Source organism: Primulina eburnea, chromosome 2 (assembly GCF_022965805.1).
Source record: "Primulina eburnea isolate SZY01 chromosome 2, ASM2296580v1, whole genome shotgun sequence".
Taxonomy (NCBI): Eukaryota; Viridiplantae; Streptophyta; class Magnoliopsida; order Lamiales; family Gesneriaceae; genus Primulina; species Primulina eburnea.
The window spans coordinates 40,490,803-40,518,653 of NC_133102.1; the positions used below are offsets into that span (position 1 = coordinate 40,490,803).

Consider the following 27,851-nt stretch of genomic DNA (forward strand, 5'->3'; position numbering starts at 1 on the left):
CATATGTTCTCATATATATTGCTTGTGTTCCTCATTTTTCAACATGCTGACTTAAGCATCGGAGTGGCCACGCCGGACACCCCTCCGGCGCCCATTCACGAGTTCCTTTCATTGTTTGCAGGTCACGATCGAAACTATCAACTTTGCTCATTTTCCTGAACAACATTATTGATTCGATCTGATGGAGCACATGACCTGGCTCATCCATTTCATCTGGATCGCATCTTTGGCGCCGTATGTGAAAACTTGAGCTCAAAGCGTAGATATGATTTCCATTCAAAAGTAAGTCTGACCTTGCTCGGCACCTTAGTAAGCCCAACTCTGCTTGGCAAACATAAAAGTCTGACCAGCTCGGCACTCAGATCTTATATGTGGGTTTTCATATGGATTCGAAGCTCAGCAGCTATTCCAGATTGGCGTGGAAGAGCATTTGCTATGCACTCAGTAGCATACAGCTATATTAGTCACTTAATTTTGTTCAACTAAGAAGTTTCACTCTACCGTAAATGAATTCGGATTCAGTATTTCAAGTTTAGTGATTTAGTTTTTAATAAAACTATTATAGTAGGAGAAGCAGAAATCCTTTAAGTCGGGGTGACATGAGGCCCCGGCATTTTATCCCTAGCTCGGGTGACATGAAGCCTCAACACCTTATTTTAAGTCCGGAAGATATGAGGCTCCCGCATCTTATTTTAAGCCCGGGAGACATGAGGCCCCGACACCATATGATAAGCCCAGGGCACTACACTTAGGGGTGAGCAAGATTTCGGTAAAACCGAATTAACCGATCGAATCGAGCCAATTCAAAAATTCAGTTCGGTTATTTCAGAAATTCAGTTTTCAAATTAAAAAAATTCGGTTATATCGGTTAATTCGGTTCGGTTACGATTTTCAAAATTTTGAAATCGGTTAACCGAATTAATTGATATAATAAATATTATTATTTAATAAATTTTTTTATTTATCAATTTTTATAAATATTTTAATTTTTATTTTTAAAATCGATATAATATGTATTAATTTTGTTCAAATAAAACTTATACATTTGTGATGTGTGTGATTTTATGTTTTTATGCATTTGTGTAAAGTGTGGTGTTCAAAAAAATTACATATATAATTAAAGTTAAATCATAATTTTTTTTAAACTAATCGATTATTTCGGTTACCGACCGAATTAACCGATTTTAATTCGGTTCGGTTTTCATTGGTTATGAAAATTAATTCGGTCGGTTCAGTTATGGCTAAATATTTCGGTTTGGTTCGGTTATGGCTAATTCGGTTCGGTCGGTAACCGAATTAACCGAATGCTCACCCCTAACTACACCCTGGCTCAGGGCTCCGCACCTCAATCATTCCCAAGTCCCGGGACATGCTCCCCGGCCCAAGGCTCCGCACCTTGGTTATTGATAAGCTTAGGGCAATACACCCTGTCTTGGGGCTCCGCACCTCGACCATTCCCAAGTTCCGGGACATGCTCTCCGGCCCAAGGCTCCGCACCTTGGTTATTGATAAGCTCAAGGCACTACACTCTGACTCGGACTCGGGGCTCCGCACCTCGACTATTCCCAGGTCCCGGGACATGCTCCCCGGCCCAAGGCTCTGCACCTCGACCATTTATTAGGCCCAGGTCTCTGTACCCTAGTCATCCCGTAAGTCCGGGAGACATGAGGCCCCGACATTTTATCTCTAGCCTGGGAGACTTAAGTCCCCGACACCTCATCTCATATTTGGGATATTTGAAGCCCCGATACTTTTATAGTCTGGAATTGATAATTTTTCTATTAAAATCCATGACTGGGCACACAAGACTAATCGGGAAAACGAGTATGACTCTAGTCCGACTATTTAATGAGGGAGTGATGATACCCTTGGGACAACCCAGGTTGTGGGTATGAATTGTGACCGGGGTCATGGATAACCCGAGACATTTGATGATGCCCCCATAAGAGCTTGGGTCATCTATGACCCGAGATGCTAAATGGATAGCCCAAATTTGGGTTAATCTGCAGGATGGATTCTTCAGAAGCCGGGCAGGTGAATGCCCGAGACATTCTCCCCGGACAACCAAATGCCCGGGCTCTCGAGCCATCTCCCGAGAAGTTTATCACCAGGGCTACCTCGATAACAGTGCCGCACTCGAGTGATATCTTATTTGTTAGAACTACAGGGGTTTGGCGTATCAGAGAAGCTATCAGAGATAGGGTGGCTTGACAAGAAGTCAACATCAAAGGCTGGTAGGCGTACGCGCAAATAGAGGTAATCCTTGATTTTTCTTCCTATAAATAGCAGGTATGCATCTCATTTAAAGGATTCTAAATCTTTAAACTCTCAAGCATACACATATATTCTCACATATATTGCTTGTGTTCCTCATTTTTCAACCCTGCTAACTTAAGTATCAGAGTGGCCACACCGGACATCCCTTCGACGGTCATTCACGAGTTCCTATCATTGTTTGTAGTTCACGATCGAAGCCATCTACTTTGCTCATTTTCCTGAACACCATTATTGATTCGATTTGGTAGTGCACCCGGCTCGAGTGCTCGACTCATCCATTTCATCTAGATCACATCATTATGCAAACAAATGATGACACATGTGGATTCAGAATGATGACACATGTAGCTTTCTGAATCTGATAAAATTTTCAAACGTGTGCTGGTTTTTATAGAAACTAGAATGCCTGAGTGATTTCAAAATTTCACAAAAAATCAGTGTTCACAATCTTTTTATAAATCATCTTCAACGATTTTTTTTTTTTGGTTATGAGCATCTAAATCCAATAATAAACTTGTTATTTATTATTATAAATAAAAATTCTTTGACGACATATTTAAAGATATCTTGATTTCCTTTTAACATAAATACTGCTGCTTATTCATCAAAATTAACCTCATTATCTTTAAAAAAAATTAGCTTAAACAAGGTTTTCCATCATCCTTAAGAACCTTAAACCAGTAGTACATCAGCACAATAAAAGTATCCTTATCAAATTACTTCGGTCATAAACATGATTAATGTTACAAACTGTACGGTGATTCATCTAGCGTGTGCAGAAGGGTCCTGCCTCTGCATGTCGACGTATGAAGGGACACATTGTGATACACAGCATGGATCGCTTAAAATGTACAACAGTAGGACACGTTGCTTCAGGTACAGATATAAAGCATTATGGACTCGTGGTTAACTAAAATGTAGCATTAAATGAAATACTGGTGAGAGGTAGAAACTTGAATATGTCTTTTGTTTTATGTTTCTCGCGGGAACTTATTTACAAATGTATATATTATGTAAATATAGTAATTAACATCTGATTGTGTTAGGTATTTTAATTAAACCATGAACGATACAAGATCTTGGATGTACCGTAGGTTGGAAAATGGGTTCATAACTAATGACTTCTTTAATGGTGTTGAAGAATTCGTGAATTTTGCTAAGATGCATCCTGAAATCATGTGTGGTGAAACAATGCGTTGTCCTTGTAATCACCGAAGATGTAGAAACAGAGCTTACCATGACGAAGAGGTAGTCAAATTGCATCTCTGTAGGTATGGCTTTGTACCAGGCTATTATCATTGGCACCATCACGGTGAAATCTATATAACTCCAGAAGTTGAACATTGGATTGGTCCGTCATCATCAGCACAAGTCGAACATGTTGATCACATGCATAATATGGTTCACGATATTTATAACTCTATTAACATAGAAGATGAGCCCCAAAGTCCAAATGAGACTGCCAAAAACCTATATGAGATGCTTACGGCATCCGAGACCGAGATTTGGGAAGGTAATCCGAATGGTCATTCACAGTTGTCAGTCGTTGCTAGATTGTTGAACATGAAGGCTAAACATCACATTTCAGAAAGATGTTACGATGATCTGTGTCAGCTTATTTCCGAATTGCTACCGACAGAAAATTGCATGACCAATAGTTTTTATGACACAAAAAAATTAATAAAAGGATTAGGTTTGCCGGTTGAAAAGATTGACTGTTGTAGCAACAACTGTATGATTTACTGGAGAGATGACATTGATTTACAAGAATGTAGGTTTTGCGGGCATCCACGTTACAAACCTAGTTTACGTCGAACGGTTAAGAAAAAAAAAGTTCCTTGGAATAGAATGTATTATTTTCCTCTAACCTCACGTTTGCAAAGGTTGTATGCATCTGTAGAAACAGCGAAGCACATGCGTTGGCATAATGAGCATGTACAAGATGGAGATGCAATGTGTCACCCCTCTGATTCACCTGCATGGAAGCATTTTGACACAACTCATCCAGATTTTGCACTCGAGGTTCGAAATGTCAGACTGGGACTTTCCGCTGATGGTTTTCAACCATTCGGTCAGTCAGGACAACAATATTCATCATGGCCAGTTATACTAACACCTTACAATTTGCCTCCATGGATGTGCATGAAAGATGAATACATGTTCTTGACAGTTATAGCTCCCGGACCTAGTAATCCTAAGAACAAGTTAGATGTGTTCTTGCAACCTCTTATCGCTGAATTGAACGAACTTTGGTCAGTTGGGGCAAAGACATATGATGTTCACGAGAAAACAAATTTTACTATGCGTGCCTCTTTGCTATGGACAATTAGTGATTTTCCTGCATATGCAATGTTATCTGGATGGAGTACCGCCGGTAAACTAGCATGTCCTTACTGTATGGAAAACTCTGATGCTTTCACATTGCCGAATGGTGGTAAAACATCATGGTTCGATAACCATCGTAAGTTTTTACCAATGGATCATAATTTCAGACGAAATATTAAATGGTTCAAGAAAAATCACCAAGTGAAAAAGCCTCCTCCACATATAAAATCCGGGGATGAAATTATTGAAGAACTTGAAAGTTATGGGTTTCGTAGTGTGATCGAACCAGAGGCTACTGAAGTGAACTCAGAAATTGTAAGACGATGTAAATGCGGTTGGAGAAAACGCAGTATCTTTTGAGAATTGCCGTATTGGAGAACAAATCTGATTAGACACAATCTAGATGTTATGCACATCGAGAAAAATGTTTTTGAGAACATATTTAATACCATTCTTAATGTTCCCGGCCGAACAAAAGATAATGCAAAATCGAGAGAAGATCTAAAAGAATTTTGCAACAGGCCAGAATTACATCGAGATGACATATCTAACATATATCCTAAAGCTTGTTATTCATTGGATAAGCATAGCAAAGTAGTATTGTGTAACTGGTTGAGAAATTTAAAGTTCTCGGATGGATATGCATCTAAGATGTCAAGATGTGTTGATATGGCTAAATTGAAGATGTTTGGAATGAAAAGTCACGATTGTCATGTGTTCATGCAAAGATTAATCCCAATTGCTTTCAAGGAATTACTTCCAAATAATGTGTGGCAAGCTCTAACAGAGTTAAGTTTTTTCTTCAAAGACATTACAGCAAGAAGCATAAGATATTCTGACATGGTTCGTATGGAGAATGATATTCCTGTGATACTTTGCAAACTAGAAAGAATATTCCCTCCAAGTTTTTTTGATTGTATGGAGCATCTTCCTGTGCACTTAGCTTATGAAGCTAGAATTGCTGGCCCTGTTCAATATCGATGGATGTATCCTTTTGAGCGATTTCTGCGAAGACTGAAAAACAATGTTCGTAACAAAGCAAGAGTGGAAGGATCAATTTCTAATGCATATTTAGTTGAAGAGGCATCATATTTTTGTAATCATTACTTTAGCGCAAGTGTGAAGACCCGTTTGAGGAAACAATCACGTAATGATGAAGGGGATAATTCACAAGCTGGAGATGTTTCCAATGTTTCTATATTTAATTTCAATGGTCGACCAATGGGTGCTTCTAGGTTCAGACGATTGGATGACACAGAGTACCATGCAGCACGAACATACATACTGCTCAATTGTGAAGAGGTGAAACCATATGTCAGGTGAAAATTAAGTTCATTGATATTTTTTTGTTGAGGTTTATAACCATTACATATGTTGACAAATGTTTGATTAATTGCAGCATTTTTGAGTCTGAGTTACAGTTGAATAATCAATCCATTAACTCACGTGAGCTGGATTCAAGGCTACAAACGGAATTTGCCTTATGGTTTGAACAATACGTAATACATATATCTTTCTTCATTTCAATTGTAAAATATTAAGTGTTCCATTTGAAAATATTTTTGGCTTCTAACTTTTTAAATGCATAGGTACAACAACCGGGAGCAAATCTACCAGACAAATGTCTAGAAAATATTGCATTTGGTCCATTACGTAAAATTAAATCATATAGTGGATATTTTGTCAGTGGTTTCAGATTCCACACTGTACGTCACGGTGCAACAAGATCTACCAGTAATTCTGGAGTTACTGTAAAAGGTTCGGGCAACACAAACAATGAGATCAATTACTACGGTAACATAGAAGAGATAATCGAAGTGGAATATCCAGGGTTGCCTATCAAGCGTATTGTTTTGTTCAAATGTGCATGGTTCGACCCAACACCAAAAACAGGAACAAGACATCATCCAAAATACCAACTATTTGATGTTAACAAGAACAAAAGACTTCACATCTATGAACCTTTCATTTTTGCAGTCCAAGCTGCTCAAGTCGTTTATGTCACTTACCCAAATGTGAAAAGGTCAACTGATGAATGGTTGGCAGTGTGTAAGATGCAACCAAGATCATCTATTCAAGCACCTATTCCCAATGTTGTATCGTCCGTAGATAATGAAGCTTTCCAGAATGAGGAAATTGGACATCATATCATCGATGTTGAGGATATAACCACATCTCATGTGCTAACAGATGTTGAAATCTTGTATGAGGAGATAGATGAATTAGATGAGTTTGATGAAAATGAATTGGAAATTTTTATATCATCTGGAGGTGATGATAGTGAAAATGATGATGCCTACTCCAATGATGATGTTTAAGTTGATAAGTTTTATGTAGCTATGATTATGAATGTTTCGTTCACATATACTCGAGAAATTTGTGTGTGGATGTTAATATTTATATTTGGTTCTAATGTATTTTAATTTTTATATCATGCATGATGATTGTATGTATACATGTATTTGAGTTTGTTCATCTTAAAAAAATTACTCAGATGGCTTCAGAAGGTTCCCATGATTCTAGGATCTTGATTGTGGCCTCAGGTGGCAAGTAAGTCACACTGCTTTGTTTATGTTAACATTGAAAGTTTTTGAGTATTATTCAATTTTATCTTTATATGATCTATGTGGTGTAGATTCTTACCAGACAGTCATGCAGTCTCAGCCTTTATCACTGATAAATTTGCTGAGAAACAGTGCATGGGGGGTCACACATGGCGATATGTGGATGTTGCGACAAAGGCATACTACTGGGGCGAGTTCGTGGTAAGATTAATGATTAAATATTATATGTTGCTTTGAAATCAATAATTAAAAATTTTATGTTTTGTTCAAATATTTATTTAGTTGCTTTGAAATGCAAAAATCGTATCGTTGGCGTCCTGATCATGACGCTCATATTAGGGCTACATGGAAAACACTTGCAGCCGATCTGTATAGGAAAACACTTTGCAGTTGGCGTGCAAAGCCTAAACTCCCACTTGGGGTTAATATCCAAATTTGGAACAAGTGGAAGGAAATCTGGAGTTCCTCTCAGTGGCAGAATAAGTCAGAAAAAGCTAAAAATAATAGGAATACAGAGCCTGAAGGACCAGGAACAGGGGTGGTTAAACACATTGGAGGTTCTCGATGTTTCATTCAACATTCTATTAAAATGATAAGTTTAAATTTCTGTTATAATATGTCAATGAATAATACATATATATAAATTTCTAAGCATCGTTGGTTTTGAAGCGTGAGGAGTTGGGGCGTGATGCAAGTGCTTATGAGTTATTCAAAATGATGCATCAGAAAAAAGATGGTACATGGGTTGATGCTAGGTCAAAGGCTCTTGATGTGAGTTTTATATATAAGAATGATTTTTGAATTATGCATTTTTATCTATGACTGATGCAATTGTTGTAAATCAATTAATTTCTCTTTGTTATCCTAGGCCGAGATGAATGCTCAGTTTCTTGAAGCAACACAACTTGATGCTGATTTTGAGTCACCACATAATCCAACCCCAGAGGTTCAAAATGAACTCTATATATTGGCTGTTGGTGGGGTTAAAAAGAGAAAATTGTATGGTGTTGGCTCGCAGGCTGAGGTGTTGTATCCTGAAGCTATGTCGGGACGTGCAACACACACACGTGCTAACTCTATGGATGTGGCTGCCGCTAAAGCTGAAGCTGCCGCTGCGACTTCTAAAGTAGAGGAACTTACAAGGGAATTGACTAGCTTGAGGCAGCAGGTTCGTTACTTGATGGAGCATGCACTTATTGACCCCCAAGCCACATCTTTTGATGATGATAGCACACAACCATAGTCCCCTTAGATATGTCATGGTTAATAGGCTTTTTTGTAAGTATTGAAGCCACTGTGTCTCCATATTTTGGTCATTGAACATTTGGAAATGTAGCTACTCTTTTTGGAAATGTGGCTACTGATTTTGTAAGTAAGCAGGGGGATGTATTGATATTTTTGGATATGGATGGATTAATATGTTTTGAATGTTAATATGTGGAGTGAAGGTGTTTAATTTAATTTGATGTGATTTTATTATGTATATTGTTGGTTGGAAAATTGATACTGTATTGGATTTGTTGAATTAGAATGTGTGTTGGATAAAAGAGAATTAATAAAAACCGGGACCAGAGGGCTGTCCAATTCAACATTTAACGACAGAAATTATAAATCCGTCACTAATCTTAGTGACGAAAATTAACATTTTGTCACTAATTTTAGAGACAGATTTATAATTTCTGTCGCAAATATCGACGACCAAAACATATATCCGTCGCTAGATTTAATGACGGACTTATGATTTCTGTCGCAAATATCAACGACAGAAACTTAACTCTGTCGCTAACTTTACCGACGCCTTTACAATTTCGGTCGCTGATTTAGTGACAGATATATAATTTCTGTCGCAAATTTAGCGACGAAATATTTTTCGGTCACTAAAATATTGCGACCAAATTTAAATTTCCGTCGTTATTATTTAACGACAAACATAAATATTCCGTCGTAAATAACGACAGAATTTCACTTTCCGTCGTTATACAAGTCTGCGACGCGAAATTCTTTGACGATCGATATTCCGTCGCTATTATGTCGCTAAATACTTTCAGGGACAGAATAGCGACAGAAAATTCCGTCGTTATTTGTAAATTTTTTTGTAGTGTTATTCCTACAATTCCTTTAATTTTTTTTTACTTATCAAACAGTTATTTATTTTTCATTTTCATTTTTCCTGATTAAATTGATGCAAAATTCGAAAAATTAATTTAATGATATGCTGGCTAGCTCGTGAAAAATAAGATAATCTGCTTGAGTCATTAATTAATTAAATTCCCAGAATGCGACCAAATTTTAACAACGGAAAATAGATAAGATACGTGTAATCAGGCCACAATTGAATGTCAATTCAATTTTATAAATAAAAAATAAAAAAAATCAAAAATACATCAAGATTTATAGGACAGCCACCGTTAATCAGGAAAAATGAAAAAGGAAAATAAATAATTGTTTGATAAGTAAAAAAAAAAATTAAAGGAATGGCATAAATAAGATTTTTGTAATATTTTTTTGAAAGGGTTGGTATGATTTTATAAAAAAAAAAAAGCGACAGCACAGCTGGCGGCGCCAGCTGTGCTGTCGCCCAAGGGTGCAGGGTAACAAGTTTTATATATATATATATATATATATATATATATATATATATATATATATATATATATATATATATATATATATATATTAAAAATTTTGCATTGATTATATCAATCAGTTTAATTAAAAACTGTATAAATAAATTTAAAATATAAATGATTGCAATGTTCAATATCCCTCATGAGGTAAATCATTCAAAAATAAAATTTTCTATTTTAAATAATTTCCTGCTAAAATTACTCACTGAAAAAGAAATACAATATTTAATTTTTCTAAAAATAAAATTGGTTGAGTGTTAAAAGTTATCCCTACAACAAGATTTCCAAAGATATATCATTGAAATATGTGTACTACAATAAATGATAATTTTAATTAATATTTGCATTAATTATATTAATTCATTTAGTTCAAATTTGAATTTAATTTATTTTTATATTAATTTAAATATAATTTATATATTATATTTTTTTATTTTTTTTATTTAAATTGAAACTAATCTCTATTGAAAACATAAACTACATTAAAATTTTTGTATTGATTATATCAATCAATTTAATTTGTGATATGTAGGACCGAGTGCTTACCGTTTTACCAATAGCTATAACTAGTGGTAATGGTGCAACTCAAATCTTTTAAATCGCACAACAACACAAGCACCATAGTTCGATCGCTCTACCAAGCAAGGACAATTATTGCACCCAACATGATATGATTTTGTGTTACTATGATATATTTAATTTTTATTAAAAACTATATAAATAAATTTAAAATACAAATAATTACCAAGTAAGAAATAAAATATTTAATTAATTAATTTAATTTTCTAAAAATAAAATTGGTTGAGTATTAAAAGTTATCACTACAACAAGGTTTTCCAATGGACATTAAATTACCAATTAATAATCATAAATTTTTTATCCCAAATGCATATTATTTCAAGATTACCTTACTTTGAAAAAATTAATGTATTGTTTTCTTCCAAAATCATATGTATATTGTATATCTTGATTGTCTTCTTAAACATTCAAATAAGAGAGCCCAAGAAAATTAAAAGAGATAGATTCAAAAGAGTTTCAAATGGACATTAAATTACCTTTAATAATGATAAATGTTGACACCCAATGCATGCAATTGGAGATTTTCATATTTTGAAAGCGTTAATGTATGATATAATTCTGCCAAAATCATCCAATGTATAATTTTTGTCCCATGAGATATCTTATTTGAATTTTAAATTATAAATAATGCAATATTGCATATTATATTAAAAACCAATTTTATTCGATTTATCTTACTAAATTTATCTACTCCAAAATTGAATTCTGATATGATCATCATTTCAGCACCATATTTGAGTTGAATCCTTCTAAGATGTAATGTTCGTTTAAATTTAGATTTGTTCGTTGTTATGAGCTACCTACATATGAAAACAACGAGACATTAAGTTTGAAATCTGACTTTCATGATCGAGGAGTAAAAAAATATTATTCTTCTATTTGTACAAAATTTTAATTATTACGTATTTACTAATGTGATAATTTTCTTCTATATTACAAAGTTGACAGATACATGATAGTATAAAATGTCTCGTAATGGAAATGATTAAAAAAATTCTAAAGAAAGTATGCATTTTATTAGGAGAAACACATTATAAAATTTATTGGCATTGTTTTGGAATACACATAATAAATGTTATAAAAATAACTTTTCTGATTTATACATAATTTATTTATAATAATATATTTCATTTTTTGTATAATATGAAGAGATTTTGTAAATAAAATCACAACTCATTTAGATAAACATATTGCTGAAACAATTATTGCTCCAAAAGGTGAAATCGCTCACCTTAGGCGCCCCTCACCCCCGGCCCGACAGGAATGTGAGAGGAGGTAAATCATGATGACTCAGCCAACCAGCAGCAGCTAGACCTTATGCTACGTCGCGCACAAGGAACTTCTCCTCATTGAAGAGAATTTAACTCCCACACTGCCACTTGCGAAACTCGATCCCGGTCATTGCTCCAAAATTTACTGCTGCTGACCAACTGAGCTAAGCCCATACGAGCATTACTGAAACAATTATTGTTATCATTCAAATATGTCAAACACATGTCATATCATAAAATTGTTTGTAAATATAAACTTAGATGAAATTATAGAATTTTTAAATTAATTTTATTAAATTTGATTTTAAAATATTTTTTTATCACACAGTTAAAAAAATAATAATATTAACTTCTCAAAATTTACAGAATTAAGAGTAAGTCTTTTATGAGACGGTCTCACGAATTTTTATCTGTGAGACAAATCAATTCTACCGATATTCACAATAAAAAATAATTCTCTTACCTTAAAGAAATAATGTCTTTTTATAGATGATCCAAATAAGAAATCCGTCTCACAAAATAAAAGTTATGATATCGTCTCACACAAATTTTTACCAAAAATTAAAAATGTATCAAGTATATTAAAGTTGATGATCAACAACAATACACACACGATAAATATCATATCATTGTCATATCTAAGACAATTTTAAATTTTGATATATGATAGTGATTATTAACCAACCAAATTAATCGACATACATTATATTTAAAAGTTTTTTTTTAAGATTAACGAAAATATAATTTCACTAAATATGTTATTATTTCAATTTAAATGTCATCTATTTTTTTATCAATTTTTAATAATATCATATCGTGCATTCGAACCAGTTAAATACTAATAAGAACAGTAAATATTGACACGCGCACAAAATATTTTTTTTGCATCAGTTAAATACTAATAAGAACAGTAAATATTGACACGCGCACAAAATATTTTTTTTGCATGATTGACCACTCCACAAACAAAAACATGAGCCAATCATACATATTCTTCATCAAAATCTACCCAAACTTCTACTCCTGCCCCGACCAAAATTATATACTATTCTTTCATATAACCTACTTACTCTTCTACATCGTACACTACATCTTTCTCTTCAAACTTTACAGCCACCAGAAACCTTACGGTGACCTGTCAAATGGAACAAGAACCAAAGGATTGAGATATCTTCCGATCCAAGAGAGAAAATTGAAGGGTATGATGATCTGTGTATCTCTAACCTGTTGGGGATCGTAGATTGCATATTCATTGTACTCGAGAGGACTATTATTGTGCTCCGATGGGATCAGTCGACCACATGGCACTTTTATGTCGTCTTTCCATACGAAATGCTCCGATTCATCGGTTTTCTTCCGGCCACGACCTATGACTCCATGTTTCTTCTCTTCAAGGGATGCTGAATCCTGAAACACCGAAATGGAACAGGTAAGAAGTTGCAAGTACGACAACAAATGAAAAAAGTACGAGCTATGAATACCTCTGGCGTGGTGATCAATTCTGTTAAATTTTCACCCATCGATGCAATGGCCAAGATCAGGAATCCTTCTGGCCGATCTACGGCGGTGAAACCATACCGGGCTGCTTCTGATGCAGCATCTGAACAAACTATAGCCTTCCCAAACTGTAGATAAAATTTTACGAAATGCTCACCGATAACATAAAAAAGCATGTAACACAAGGGGTAAGCATAATTGGTAAATAAACGATCTTGCCATGTATCCAGGGACCGGTAGAGAGCATGGAGCGAGCAACAATCCTTTCTGAAGATGACGCAGCATATTCGAACTTCGAGTACCTAATATTCAATGCTTATAAACTCCGGAGAATCCGAAAAAGGACATGCATGAAAGGAGTCTCGGATCCAGTCATACCACACCACAGGAGGACTTTGTTAGGTAGTTTCTTCATTTCCTCCAGAGAAGGGCAAGCACTCAATTCCACGGAAAAAACATTCTCAATCGATATTCCATAACTCTAAAGGGCAGGCAGAAAAGACTGTTAAAATTTGCAAAAAATTCGAATGCTCTGTCTTAAGATATGCAAACATCAAACGAGAGAAGATTAATCAGTCAATACAATTTCTCCGACTTTGACAGGTTCATAAGTTTTCTCCAGATATTTTGCTATCATCTTGTAATCATGGGCTTCTTTCTCTACAGGAGATATGGAACATCTCAATTTCTTATATACTTCAAATAGAGGGTCATCAAGGGTCGAACCGGACATATCTCCTATGATCCGTGAAGCTGCGTTTATATCTCTTACGGTCTCGAATGCAGACACAACCTGCACGTCTCTTTCAAAATTAGCATTCTATCACAACCTACGTTCAGTTCAACCAAAATAACTCATACAAACTGAATTACCAGGTCCAATATTTTATGAATATCAATTCGTTATTCAAGGAACATGCTGGATAAACCAAATTTCGAACATAACAATTTACTTCAGAGATGTTTCAGCTCGGTTAATTCTGTTTTGAATAAAATCGGAAACCAAACCTCCACTCCTCCTCTAAAAACATTTCAGAGTACTTGGATACAGTGTTCTCCAACATTTCAGAGTTTGTAGAACACTCACATGATCAGCAAGATCATTAGAATCTCGGAAAATAAACGGTCTTGTTGAAGGCATAAGAGTAAACATCCTTTGGCTAAAATCGGACCACATTGCTTCCCCCTTCATCCCTATTTCTTTCTGCCGCTTCAGTTTCTCCACAAATTCCAAAAGAGCATCTTCACCTGCATTATTCTCATATATATGAGAAACTGTGAATGTTACACTACATATATAGAACAAGACAGCGGAAATAACTTACATCCTTTTAAATGGCGATCCGTCAACATACCAAAAGGTATATCCGGAACATCTATCCCTATTTCCATCAAAGCATACCTACAACCAAAACATAGCATTTTGCCTACCCGTAATGTCGAAAAAATCAAGTAAATTTAAACAAAACCATGGCCTACCCACCGATAAATCTCCTGGCCACACAGGATTTTCATGATATGCGCCACCTTGGGTTCGAGCTTGCTATGTGCAGCCGCAACCCCGAGTTGTCTAAGGCCTAAACCACCGTGTCTAACTTCGACCCCATCATCCTACGAGAAATAATAAAATTGATTGTAATTCTGTATACAGGGTCGAATGCTCTAAATAGTTTACGAGATAAGAAATGCACAATGTCAATAGGAAAGAGTTTGTGCTTCTTCTTCTGGATTTTCTTCTCCATCTCCCATGGTTCAAATTCATTTCCAGTCAACTCTCTAAAACGTTTAGAGAACTCCTTAATGGCATCGCCAACATTTTCCCACTCGTCTAATCTCTCTTCCATGTTCGAATTATCACCTATCTTTCCCCTCTTATAGTACATGTGAAGACGATTTTCGGGCACAACAATCAGTTGCAAAATGCAACATCTGTTGGAATGAAATTAACCCGTCAGTAACCAAGCCAATAATTAAAACTCAAAGACAAGAGAACTAAGAGATATACTCGTTCACTCCTCGAGCACGGTCAGAAGCTGCAAATGTGCAATTGTACAAAATTCCATCCTCCTCTAGTATTTGTCCACCTTCATCCTGCAACTTTGTGTCCTTGTGTACACCTCTCTTTCCATATACCTTAAGCTGAGATTTATCAACCAAGAATATATTAAAAGAACCGATTTCGAAATTAGTGACTGCCGAACAGGGGGCATGACAGACACACACACACACACACATGCATATATATACCATACCTCAGCTGTGATGGTTTCAAAAGCATCATCACTTGCATCCTGCTTATCCAAAGGAATACCTTTACCGCCCACAACAACATAGGCATCGAGAGGCTGCGCTTCTTTTTTCTCTATGCTGTCACTTAACCAAGCTTCCCTTACCACTGGTATGCCTCTCTCTCTGAAAATTCCCCAATTAGGTCCACATCCACTTACAAATCCAATGCTCCATTTTAATTTGGAAAGAATCGAAGTAAGGCTTTTCGAAGTAACATAGAAGATTCTAGGGGTTTGTAAGTTCTAAAGTTCTAACCAGCAAGAGAACTATGTTATTTCGGACTGCTTTCAAATTGTGCGTGAAGATTTTTTAGTATAGCTGGTCGTTTCTGTTTCAAACTGAGACCAATATACAAACCGAACCCCGAAGTTAAGGGGCCTACGGAATCGTAAGCAATATGATCATGCAATAATGATTTATCAACACCTGAACCTAAGACATGGGATGCAACACCCTGTATAATAAGGGACTCTTCTAGTGCATTATTATTCAAAATCAAAAGGTACTTGCATTGCATCGGCCAACTTGCTTGATCCGCCTCGATCCCTCTCACTCGGAGTCACAACTACACAAGTAGCACCTACAATCAAACGTATTTCCACATTAGTTCATGCATATTCCAACAACAATTCTATCGATTTTTCCCCAACGCACTCACCAGCGATGGAGTTTACAACTTTCCCACCATGTTTCTCTATCTTTGACTTCCAATATTGCTGTATGAAAAAACTAGACCGCATAAAAATCCATATTTCTTAAAGACAGATTCGAACTACAAGTAACAGAAGAAATCGAAATAGTTACATGCGTTCGAGTTAAACGACCCGAAAGAGAAATCATCATCCCCTTGAAAGGTTTATCGGTGGGAAGCTCCCTCTGAGGCCGAGTTTTCAAATCTCGGTGTCTTCTCAGTAACTAAATCATTTAAAAAAAAAGAATTTTCAGAAGATGGTCAAAATCCCAGTTCATAATTTCAGAAAGAAACGGCAAAAACATCGCATAAACTACATCTGCAACAGCAGAATCTTTAACAGAATCTGGAAACTCGATCGGATTTTCTCTTCTTGGAGGATCCCTTGTGGAGTAGGGGCATGAAGACCATTCACTATACGATCCTCTGCAAGAGTAACTCGAGCCACAGACCTCCAACGAGCCATCACAGATTGGACAATTGTCTAATGGACCGTAAAACAAGATGTCTTGGCTGCCATTTAAATCAAGAAATTCACGATTGGTCACACGGAGCAAAACTAAAACTTGAAAATTTTCTACATAGGACTACTTTTTTATTTACCATCTTGGAACAACAGCATCATCAGAACCACCCGGGTCTTGTCCGTTTGACTCAAGAATCTCACGCATCTGCTTGATCGAGAGATGCTCGCTTGTGGCTTTGCAGAAATTCTTGAATTCTTCTTTAATGCCTTCGGTAGATTTCCCATTATCTTGGTTGCTCTCATTCTCTGTTTTAGCCTTCTTGGGCGACTGATCCGGTTCGGGTGCCTTTCCCTCTGCTTTATGCTTCCTTTTTACCATTTTGTCCTCGTCAACTGAATGTGATCTTTTATCATGAACCTTAAAATACATACAGACGAACCAAGAACATATAAACAACACGACGGCTCTTCCAAAAAAAAAATACATAAAATATATAAAACTACTTTTTTGTTTACATTCATAAACTTTATGTACTACACACACATGCATGAAGATTTTTGCATTCTGTCTTGGCTTCGCCACACATACAGAGTTTTATTGGTAAATTTTACTTCGAAATCTAATATTTTGTGGCAAATATAAGTACAACATACCCAATACCCACATAAATTATACCCACTGAAATTCACAAGTCTTTCAGGGGAAAAAAGAAACAGACGTAGTACAAACATAACTGAACTGAAAGACAAGACAACTCCATCTGATAAACAAACCTTCATTTTTGAGAGCACGTTCTGATCGGGTTTCTTCCTAAAATGCAGAACAAAGTTTGACCCAAAAACTCAATACTTTTACCAAAGGTGCAAAGAACTCCGGCTCACACACTATATCACAGAGTAATCAAACGCGTGGAGGTGAATGAGTAACCCAGACACGTGCTGTGTTTTGTAGTAAAACCGAGGCTCTGTTGTCTCTCTCACAGTCCTCCATGTGTGCTGCTGCTTCTGCAACGTTTGACACGACTAATCGGCAAGCCAATGTAATAAAGTATGTGTATTTTTTTGTTTTTCGCTTATCTCTTCGAGAAATGTTCTCGGGTAATTATTAAGTGCAGTATCCATGCAGTTCCAATAATCTGCAACTCGGCAGAATGTGAAGTCATTCCGCCATACACTTGGAACCCTAGGAGAAATCGTGTAATGGCCTATCAAGATTCAAGAACATCCGCAAACATTAGACAAGGAAAACTTGGGATGGCCCCACGTAAATTGCATCATTCCAAGTAGGCGATCTGACACACACCAACACTTCAATTTGGTGCTGCTGTATACGTTTAAGACATTTTTTTAATGTAAAAATAGAGTTAGATGTTGATAGTAATAATAGTAGGCGTATTCATAATTATAACTTAACAAAAATAAATAAATAAATAAAGGACCTTCCAAAAAAATATTAACTAGTATTCAATTACTGATAACAAAAACATGTGAACTAAAAAAATTTCATTTGATCTTATTTATTATTCACATGTAAAATTGAATAACGATCATGTATTTATTTCTATAGATGTATATGTAATTGTATTAAATAATCTTCTTTTGGGTCGATAAATCATTATATAAGTAACATCACAAAACTTTTACAGTCCAAAATAAATCATTTTCACAAAAGAAATCACTTTTGAGGGAAAAATATATATACAGATTAACTGTTTATTTGTATTTAATATGAACCAACATGAACCCTTTTCTTGAATTTTTAGTTTTTTTTTTTTTTTGACAAAGTAAAGTGTTGGCCGTACAAGAGTTGACTTTTTTAATACGGTCAACGCTTATTTGCTGACTAGTCGGCGTTTAACTTGGTCACGAGTCATCTGCCTGGGTAAGTTGTCCTTATATCAAAATTCATTGACTCATGTATATTAGCACGATAAATTGAAGAGAACATACAGTTTTAATAGCTTATTAATTTTGTTTTGTTTCATTGTTGCCTTGTTTGATCAGCTATTTCTCGAATTGATTTTTCATCGGAACGTTGATGTTATTGTTGATATCATCAGGGACGGATCCAGGAATAAGAGTTGGGGTGGGCTTGAACTCAATATGATAAGTTATATATTATTAAAAAAAAAGTACATTATATCGTTCAACGACGTTGTGCCTTACGAGATTTTAAAACATAAAATTCATCAATAATAGAATTTACATCAATATGTTTAGCTAAATCTCGTTCAATATAGAGTGTCAAACAATCGGCAAGAAAGTCATCCTCCATTTTATTGCGAAGTGCCGTCTTCACATGCTTCATTGCTGAAAAAGCCCGTTCAATAGTGGCAGTAGACACAGATAATGTCAAAACAAGATGAATCAATCTAGTCAACATAACATAAACACTTGACCGTCCACTCTCGGTCAATTGCTGACACAACTCAACAAGTGTAGAAACCTTTAAATTCTGCATCACATCGAGTTTATAAATGTATCAATTCATACTTCAAAACAACAATTTCTTGATCTGTGAATTCTCCAGGATAAAACTTCTTCGCAAGCTTGCAAATATCATCACTGTTAAATGAGTCAAATGAATTTTTAGGATCTAAAGCTATACTAAGAGAAAGAAGTTTCACCGATGACTCATTGAACCGAGTATTTAACTCCATCAAAATGAATTCTATTGCTGCATTAAAAACATCAAAATGGTAATGATGTTCTATTGAATAAACCGTCGCTAATTAAAACCGCCGATCCACCTTTTTTTTATTTTTTAATAATTTAGCGACGGTTTTATGAATAACCGTCGCTAATATTTGCGACGGTTTTTGATAAAACTGTCGCCGATCCACATCGGCGACAGGTTTACTAAAACTGTCGCAAAAGTAGCGACGGTTATTCAAAAACCGTCGCTAAAACCGTCGCTAAATAAAAAAAAATGGGCTGGGCTACAGTCCAGTATAGCCCTAGCGTAGATCCGTCTCTGGGTATCATCACATAACTCTTAGTCAATCAATAAAGGGTGATTCAATTTGGTTCTTTCACTGGGATTTACGTGTTGTGATGAAGAAATGTCATATATCTGACTTAGAATATTTTTCTTATCTTTTTAAATTTTTTTTATAGTAATTTGTATAACATCTTCCGATGATCGATTCAATGAGACAAATATTAAGTTCTGCTCATTAAAATATTATTTATATCAAAAAAACTTTTTATTGTAGATATAAATTGGATCGACTCATTTCACTTTTATATATACACGTAGGTTGTACCTACTCAAATCGTTATGACAACTATAGAAAGCGACCGAGCATCTGTATGGCATCCGCTGGGATTTGGGTCGTGTTTGGATTTTAGCTTCCCCAGTTTCTGATTAATGAGTTAGTTTCCGTGGACTGGTCTAAGTTTGAGAATATATATTTGTATGTATGTATATATTTGTAAGTTTGGGGTGAGTCTATGCTCCTCCTGGAGCATTCCTCCCCTCTCCCTAAAATTGGGACACATGTCTTATTTTTGTTATATTTTTCTTTATTTTTTATATTTATTTCTCATTTTTTCCTCATCTTTTAATTTTGTTTTTTAAAAAAATCTAAATTTATTATTCACTTTTACTTCTAATCATATTTTTTTAATCATTTTTTGACCATTAATATAATTATATATATTAATTTAAAATTTTCAAAATCTAAATGCTAGAATTTAAATATTCCAAGAAATTCTTCGTATATTTTTATTTTTAATTATTTAAACTAAATTGAAAACAATTATTACTAAAAAAATATATTTAAAAGAAATAAAATAAAATCATGAATTGTTTTAAATAAATTTAAAAATTAATATTAATTTTTACTCCTTTAAAATAAGAGGATAAGTTTAAAAGTAATAAGAATATTTTAGGAGTGATATTTTTTTTTGGATGGAGTTAGTGTGGGGATCCGGACGCTAATCAAGTTCTTAACCATAATTGGGACTAATTAATCAATTAAAAACAGGGTCTAATTTTTTTTTAAAAATGCGGAACGTAGTGAAATCAAACTCATATACATATCAGTATAAAATACAATACAAGTCCTGTACTGCATGCATTCAAAATAAACTAAGGTTTAACAACTAATGTCCAGTGTTCCAACGCTATTTTACATCATAATCCAAGTCCGGAGCCTCCACTCTAATCACGATCTCTCCTCATCTTCTGGACCCTGATCATGTCCCACCTGTTGTCATGTACACATACAGACAAGACAACAGCCGGATAACTCCGGTGAGAATAAATCCCAGTATAAATCAATGAAACATGCAATCATATAAACAAATATAAAGCATGTATTCAGGTAACAGATATATGTATCAAAATCTGAAACATAAACAATCATAGGATGTCGACAATGCTCATAACTCTATCATTCAGACTAGACTCAATCCTAGTCTAGGGATCCCGGTTTCCAAATGTGGTATCCCTATATATAATTCCGTAATAGAAGGAACTATGTTCCTATTACTCGATATAACCAAATATGGTGTTCCTATATCGAATTCCGTAATAGAAGAATTCCAATCATATTTACTCGATATAACCAAACATCTGGTGTCCTGACCTAACCGTCATGGACTGTAGCTCTATCCCTAATATCCTATCTTGAGACATCGTGCAATGTGCCCGTGGTGATCCCGCCACTGTCAGGCACTTCCGTCCCAAGATGTCTACACTATCCTGTGACATCGTGCAATGTGCCCGTGGCGATCCCACCACTATCAGGCACTTCTGTCTCAAGATTACTCATCTGATACCCGCTATCTATAAATCAAGAAGACAAGTATATCAGTCCAATCAATGCAAATATCAATGCAATAAAGTAAATTATGTGATTTAGGGAAACTCAAGTCTAAACCGACTCAAGTCGATCTCCTAATACCACATTGACTGATACCTTTCTTTCGTCGGTTTCTGACTCAGTCGAAGTCCTGAATTCACAGTCTGTCTGGCAATGACAATATCAATAATCTCATGTCAATATACCTTTCAAATCAATAACAATCTGATCAATCTTGATTTAATTCAAAATCAACGGCATAACGGTACAAACTCAGTATCTCCGTCAATACCACATCACCAGATCATAGTTACAATCCATAACCCATATCCCATACAATCCGTAATCCAATCACAATTCAAATCTGTCTGGTATAAATCAATATACCCTAAAAATTCATAACAATTCCATAATCAGTTCGTTTCTTAATCTGACTTCGATTCTACGATGTCTAACATATCAAGAACATCATATATGAATCCTATTCAATTCTGACAATAGCATAATTTCAAAGCATGTCAAAACGTAGCAAAACTTACGTCAAGTTGTAGCCTACGCTGATAGGATTGCAGTACTGAAGTTAGATTACAATTCGGACGGACGGATTTCTCACAAAAGGCGTAAGGATTTTCAACACATATACAGAAACTTTTCTCGATTTCCTTCCTTCGTTTTTAACTGAAATCTGAAGGATTAACGCCTTATATATATTAAGTTGTTCGGTTAAAGCAACGTGGCTTGTTATCATGACTTTCGGTCGGCGCTCGGGCGGTAAGAAAATACCGCTCGAGCGCGGCACTCTCTGCCCAAGCATTTTCGTAATGCACCTTGGCGCTCGGACGGTCACAAACTACCGTCCGGGCGCCACATCTTCTGTCCAAGACGTGTTTTTATTGAACTTTGGCGCTCGGGCGGTCATTTTCTACCGCTCGGGCGCCAATGGTTCTGTCCAAAAATTGCACCTTTCATATGATTTGGCCAATCTGGTCTCGTAATAGCCCGTCTATAATTATATCCATTCATAATCAATAATTATCTCAGATTACGATAATTAATTTCTCGGGCATTACAGTTAGAGTAATTTTGGACCCCACATAATTAATTATTTTCTAATGGACTCAAAAATTAGTTTTTGTTCAAAATAAAAATGTTTTAAATAAATTAAATTTTGTTTTAAAAATGAAAGTAAAACATATATAAACACAAAAACTTACATATATTTTGGCTCAAAAAAATTAAATAAAATGAAATTAAATAAATTTGCATTTTTGTGTAGTATTAACTAATACACATATATTATTACTATTAATTTTAAAATATCTGATTTTAAAAATCTGAATTTTAATAAATAAATTATAAAATTTGAAAGAAACTATGGCTATTTTTTTGGATGGTTATAACTCATAAAATTAATGATGAGTTAGAATTTTTTTTTCTAGTAAATGTAAATTTCTTATAATTTTTAAAATTTATTATGATATTTTTAAAATTAAAAAAAAAAAAACACATGTCAATTTTAGGGAATGGGGAGTAATGCTCCTGGAGCAGCATAGACTCACCCGTAAGTTTGTATGTATGTAAAGTAAAGTTGTTGTATAGTATGTTTCTCCAAAAACTTTTAAGCTAAAAAAAAAAAAAAGAAATAAATGTGATTTAATGTTATATTTAAGAATGTTCCAATTTTTCAATATCATTAATTTATTTATTTTTAAAAAATTATAATATTCCTCATTATTTCTTATATATTTATTTAAATATATTGATTAGTATTAAATAAAAATATTGATATATTTACATATGTGATGAAAATAATAATTTACATTAAAAGATTAGAATACAATATTTATTATTTTACTGATGATAAATTTATTCGAGAAACTTAAATCTACAATGACACACACAATAATTATGAATTATACAAGTATTTACAATTCTTTTTGTCATTCATTAAATTAAAAAAATATGTATCATAAAAAAATAATTATTTGAAAAGAAAGAAATTATCTCAAAATTCGTTATAATATTAATTTGCAGAAAAAAATATTAACAACATTATTATTTTATACTAATGTTTTACGATATTTAAAAAAATGTTAGAACATAAATAATAATAGTCTAATTAAATTTTTTGTGAATATATTTACAAAAAAGTAGTCAAGGTGAAAAAAAATTACTAATTTACTTAAATTAGTTTAAGTAAGTCTCCGTGAGAAAAAATATTGAACATTCCAATATACTACACTTACCATATATATCGAATTTAACGTTACACCGTAAATTTCGATATGATATGATATCATACTGAACTTTTCAGTATCAGTATCGGCATGACATTCAAAAAATTTCGGTATATATCAAAATATCGAAAAAATTCATATATTTTGAAAATTATAATATAATACCAATTTCGGTATCGGTATCACATTCAAAAAATTTTGGTATTTCGATTTGAATTTCAAAAAAATTCAATATTTCAGTGTGAATAAATCCATTTTTTTTAGTTTCAGTAAAGACGATATTATACCGAAATCGTACCAGAATTTCGGTATACTGAATTTTTTTGGTAAGAACAGTATGAAATTCATGTCATACCGAAATTTCGGTATACTGACAATTTCCATATGGTATCGATAAAAACGTTATGAAATTCATGTCATCGGCTGGGTCCGATATAACATCTGTGTCATAAATTGACTTATAATACGATCTCTTAAGAATTTTTGTATTATTTCATTTACTTTCATTTAGGGTTGTGTGTTACTTTTTTATATTTAGTTCTCCATACTTTATAAAATATTAGTTAAACTATAAAACTTTTTATATAATATTATACTTTTCAACTTTTTAGTGAAGAATGTCATCGCAAATTTTGATATTATTATTTAATTAGAACATTAGTTCAAATGTCTTTTAATATATTCAAAAAATAATTAAAATTAAATTAAGATTTGTATCTAATAAATGTTTTTTTTAATATTTATTTATTATTTTTAATTCAAATAGACAAATAATATATGATTTTTAATATATTTTCTTATTATTTTTATTATTAAAAATTTTTCTCCATCAATACATTAAATGCAATAGTAAATAAATCAATTTGACGACACGCTTGTTATCTTTATTCGAATTTGATCTCAAATGATATAAAAATATTTATATAACAATTAAATATGTTTATTATATCAATAATTTTAAATAATTATTTAAATATTTATATTTACTAATTTTTATACTCCGCCACACGAGTAAAATCTTAGTTATTTTAAAAAAAAAAATTGGTTTGAAATTCTCGAATAGTAATGATTAATTGGGTCGGGTGTCAACTTCTTGGAAAGGTGAAGGCGTACACTCGAGCTAGTATGTTGACATAAGGCAAAAACTTATGTGAGACGGTTTCACGGATATTATTTGTGAGACGGGTCTCTTATTTGGGTCATCCATAAAAGAGTATTACTTTTTATGCTAAAAGTACTATTTTTTATTGTGAATATGGGTATTGTTGACCCGTGATTGTGAATATGGGTATTGTTGACCCGTCTCACAGATTATGATCCGTGAGACGGTCTCACATGAGACTCACTCTCGACATAATAATAGATAAATTAACTGATTCTCTTATTTCAAAATTTTATTAAATTTTGGTTGACACCCTATGATCTATCTTTTTATAACAAAGTTATGTGAAAATTGTATCCAACTTCGTCTTAAAAGTTAAAAGGAAAAAATTTATGTGAGACGGTCTCACGGGTATTATTTGTGAGACGGATCTCTTATTTGGGTCACTAATAAAAAATATTATTTTTTATGCTAAGAGTATTACTTTTTATTGTAAATATGAGTATTGTTGACCCATATCACATATTATGATCTGTGAGACTCGCTCAAGTTAAAATTGCTTAAAAATTCTGATAAAATAATAATACACGTGTAACCTCCTATATTAATAAGAGTAGGTCTCATGTGAGACCGTCTCACGGATCTCAATCTGTGAGACGAGTCAACCTTACCCATGTTCACCATAAAAAGTAGTACTCTTAGCATAAAAAGCAATATCATTTCATAGATTACCTAAATAAAGATCCGTCTCACAAAATTTGACCCGTGAGACCGTCTCACACAAGTTTTTGCTTCTTAATAAACAACAACTCATACAATCTCAAATCCATTGATTCGAATTCATTATTTTTTTAGTCGCAAAACTTGTAATATTATGAATATTAAGAAATATTCATGGTTACAAGATTTATAAACTAATAAGGAAAATCTCTGGAACTTCCAAACAAAAGAAGTCCGATAAGAAATAGTAAAAGATGTCAGTGAATCTGCAACAACGTTGGTTGGACGCCGAATTCAAGCATTTTAAGTGCATATGATAACATGTAAAATACAAATTTATTCCCTTCTCGTAAAATATTAATATGTGTCTGAGTTTTTAAAACATAGTTAAATATATTTGATTTTTAAAAAAATAAAAGATGAATTAACCTATTAATGTTTTAAAGAAACTTTATGAACATATTTTTTAAACATATATTATTCAAAACAATTATTATCGTAAATTTATCCGTATAAAACTATATCTAAATCTTATCCGAATTCAATTAATCATATAATATCTGGTTTAAAAAATTATTATAAAAATTAAAAACTATATATTTATTTTAATTTGTTTTTAAATATTTTGCTTATGCATCGTAAGGAATAAAAACGATGCATTATTAATATTAGGTGAACCCAAATGGTAAACCGGGGTCGGGGCAGGTACGGGATTCAGCTCCCGAGGAGGTACCTTTTCATTTCATTGGCGGTACGCACTAGCTTAGCAACTCGTAAACTCAAACAGCCAACGCACCTACGCCTCTTAATCTACCCCGAAAGACATCTCCCTTACTATAAATTCAGGTATTCAGCAGCTAATTAATTCTTAGTTAAATCCCTTCTTGTGTTCATCGCAATCTCCGTCAACTGTTCAAGCGGAGGAAGAATTTATAAGGTACCGCGGAACAAGATCGGATCTTGAAGTTCTGCAAAGATTTGGTTTCGTATATGGCTATTTTTTCCCCTTCGAAAACGGGTCACGGTTGTTTTTGCTTGTAGAATTTGGTGGAATGCTGGGTGTGATTTGCTACTTTTCTTGCGGGTTATTTGATTTCTTTTATGGGCTCCGTTTCTTGTTTGGTTTCTATTATATTTATTTGTAGGGATGGTTTTAATAAGGGTCTTCTTGGGGAACTATTTAATTGGATACTTGATATCGATATGTTTCGACTGTGTTATGTGGCGTTGGTGATCGATTGTCATATTTAACTCTTGAACAGGAGCTAAAATTTGTGGTTGGTTGAGTTTCGAAATGTTATGATCTAGATCTGTCTTTTGTTGATCTTTTCTTGTTCCTAAAGAGGTGGCGTCTTAAATTTCTTGTCTTGGTTTTTGGAACAAAGATATAGCTACTATAATCCATAATTTTCGAATTCTTGTTTTCTGAAGCCAATGTTTATGTTGAAAAAGATTGATATCTTGATCTTGGCGCTCGTGACTCTTGCTTGCAAGTTCAGACGACGGTGCTAATCTGATTTTTTGAATGCATTACAGAAAAACCATTTTTTGTGGTCTTTGTCCATTTGTCTTCCCTGATTCTCCCCTGATGTTGTTGTCCCTTTCTCCTATTTACATATTATTGGGGGTGGATTCCACATTAGGAGAGAGAGTTGGAAATTTTTACTCTGTTCTTCTATTGGAACTTATGGTTAAAATGTTAATTCATGTGGCTTTTGGAGCAAAAAAAATCAAGAAATTTGATTGATTAGTATTCATTGATAAATCTTTGTCTCTATGCAATTCAAAGACCGCGTTTTTGGATTTGCTGCTCGTCTCACAGGTCTTCATTTTCAGGATAACATGGCAACTGCAAGGCTTCCAACCAACTGCACACTCAAAAGTGCTCCATCACAAAGCAAAAGCACGTGTCCCTTCGTGAGAAGCCCGCACTCTTTAGGATCGTTAAGAAGCGTCACCAAATCCTTCGGCCTGAAATCCCAGTGCAACTTTAGAGCATCCATGGCGGTGTACAAGGTGAAATTAATTGACCCAGATGGCACGGAGTCAGAATTTGACGCGCCTGATGACTCCTACCTCCTCGACTCGGCCGAATGTGCGGGGCTCGAGCTTCCATATTCGTGCAGGGCTGGTTCATGCTCCACATGTGCTGGGAAGATGGTGTCGGGGAAGGTTGATCAGTCGGATGGCTCGTTTCTAGACGAGAAACAGATGGAGGAGGGCTACGTGCTTACTTGCATTTCATACCCGACTGCAGATTGTGTCATTCACAGTCACAAGGAGAATGATTTGTATTGAGATGTTCGGCATTTCTTGTCAGATTTTGTGGCGTCGCTGTCGAATAAAAAAAAAAACAGTGAATGTGGAGTTATTATATGTGTTGAAACTTCAGTTTTTT

The 27,851-nt window shown here is 34.1% G+C and overlaps 4 protein-coding genes across 6 annotated transcripts; 3 read left to right on the top strand and 1 right to left on the bottom strand.

Moving 5' to 3' along the window:
• The first annotated feature begins 3,339 nt into the window (after positions 1 to 3,339).
• Positions 3,340 to 4,962, top strand: LOC140824312 (uncharacterized). The gene has a single exon (XM_073185913.1). It carries the CDS (start codon positions 3,340 to 3,342, stop codon positions 4,960 to 4,962), a length of 1,623 nt encoding a protein of 540 aa, XP_073042014.1.
• A 43-nt stretch (positions 4,963 to 5,005) lies between these two features.
• Positions 5,006 to 8,600, top strand: LOC140823180 (uncharacterized). Its single transcript, XM_073184368.1, has 5 exons — positions 5,006 to 5,921; positions 6,002 to 6,101; positions 6,192 to 7,152; positions 7,238 to 7,937; positions 8,035 to 8,600. Exons 1-3 carry the CDS (start codon positions 5,011 to 5,013, stop codon positions 6,918 to 6,920), a joined length of 1,740 nt encoding a protein of 579 aa, XP_073040469.1. The 5' UTR covers positions 5,006 to 5,010; the 3' UTR covers positions 6,921 to 7,152; positions 7,238 to 7,937; positions 8,035 to 8,600.
• A 4,002-nt stretch (positions 8,601 to 12,602) lies between these two features.
• On the bottom strand, positions 12,603 to 17,736 carry LOC140824708 (protein ADP-ribosyltransferase PARP3). Its single transcript, XM_073186252.1, has 18 exons — positions 17,361 to 17,736; positions 16,724 to 17,004; positions 16,438 to 16,633; positions 16,234 to 16,344; positions 16,088 to 16,145; positions 15,936 to 16,009; positions 15,393 to 15,548; positions 15,146 to 15,279; positions 14,832 to 15,069; positions 14,624 to 14,751; positions 14,466 to 14,542; positions 14,228 to 14,388; positions 13,724 to 13,933; positions 13,519 to 13,621; positions 13,360 to 13,442; positions 13,125 to 13,268; positions 12,868 to 13,050; positions 12,603 to 12,778 (listed from the first exon to the last, which is right to left on the bottom strand). The coding sequence occupies exons 1-18, from the start codon at positions 17,364 to 17,366 to the stop codon at positions 12,710 to 12,712; spliced, it is 2,412 nt and encodes an 803-aa protein (XP_073042353.1). The 5' UTR covers positions 17,367 to 17,736; the 3' UTR covers positions 12,603 to 12,709.
• An 8,407-nt stretch (positions 17,737 to 26,143) lies between these two features.
• Positions 26,144 to 27,851, top strand: LOC140823181 (ferredoxin, root R-B1-like). 3 transcript variants are annotated; one of them, XM_073184369.1, is made up of 2 exons: positions 26,144 to 26,390; positions 27,290 to 27,851. In XM_073184369.1, exon 2 carries the CDS (start codon positions 27,296 to 27,298, stop codon positions 27,749 to 27,751), a length of 456 nt encoding a protein of 151 aa, XP_073040470.1. In that variant the 5' UTR covers positions 26,144 to 26,390; positions 27,290 to 27,295; the 3' UTR covers positions 27,752 to 27,851. The 3 variants fall into 3 exon arrangements, with proteins under 3 accessions (XP_073040470.1, XP_073040471.1, XP_073040472.1); XM_073184370.1 differs by having other exon boundaries at positions 26,144 to 26,299; XM_073184371.1 differs by having other exon boundaries at positions 26,356 to 26,439.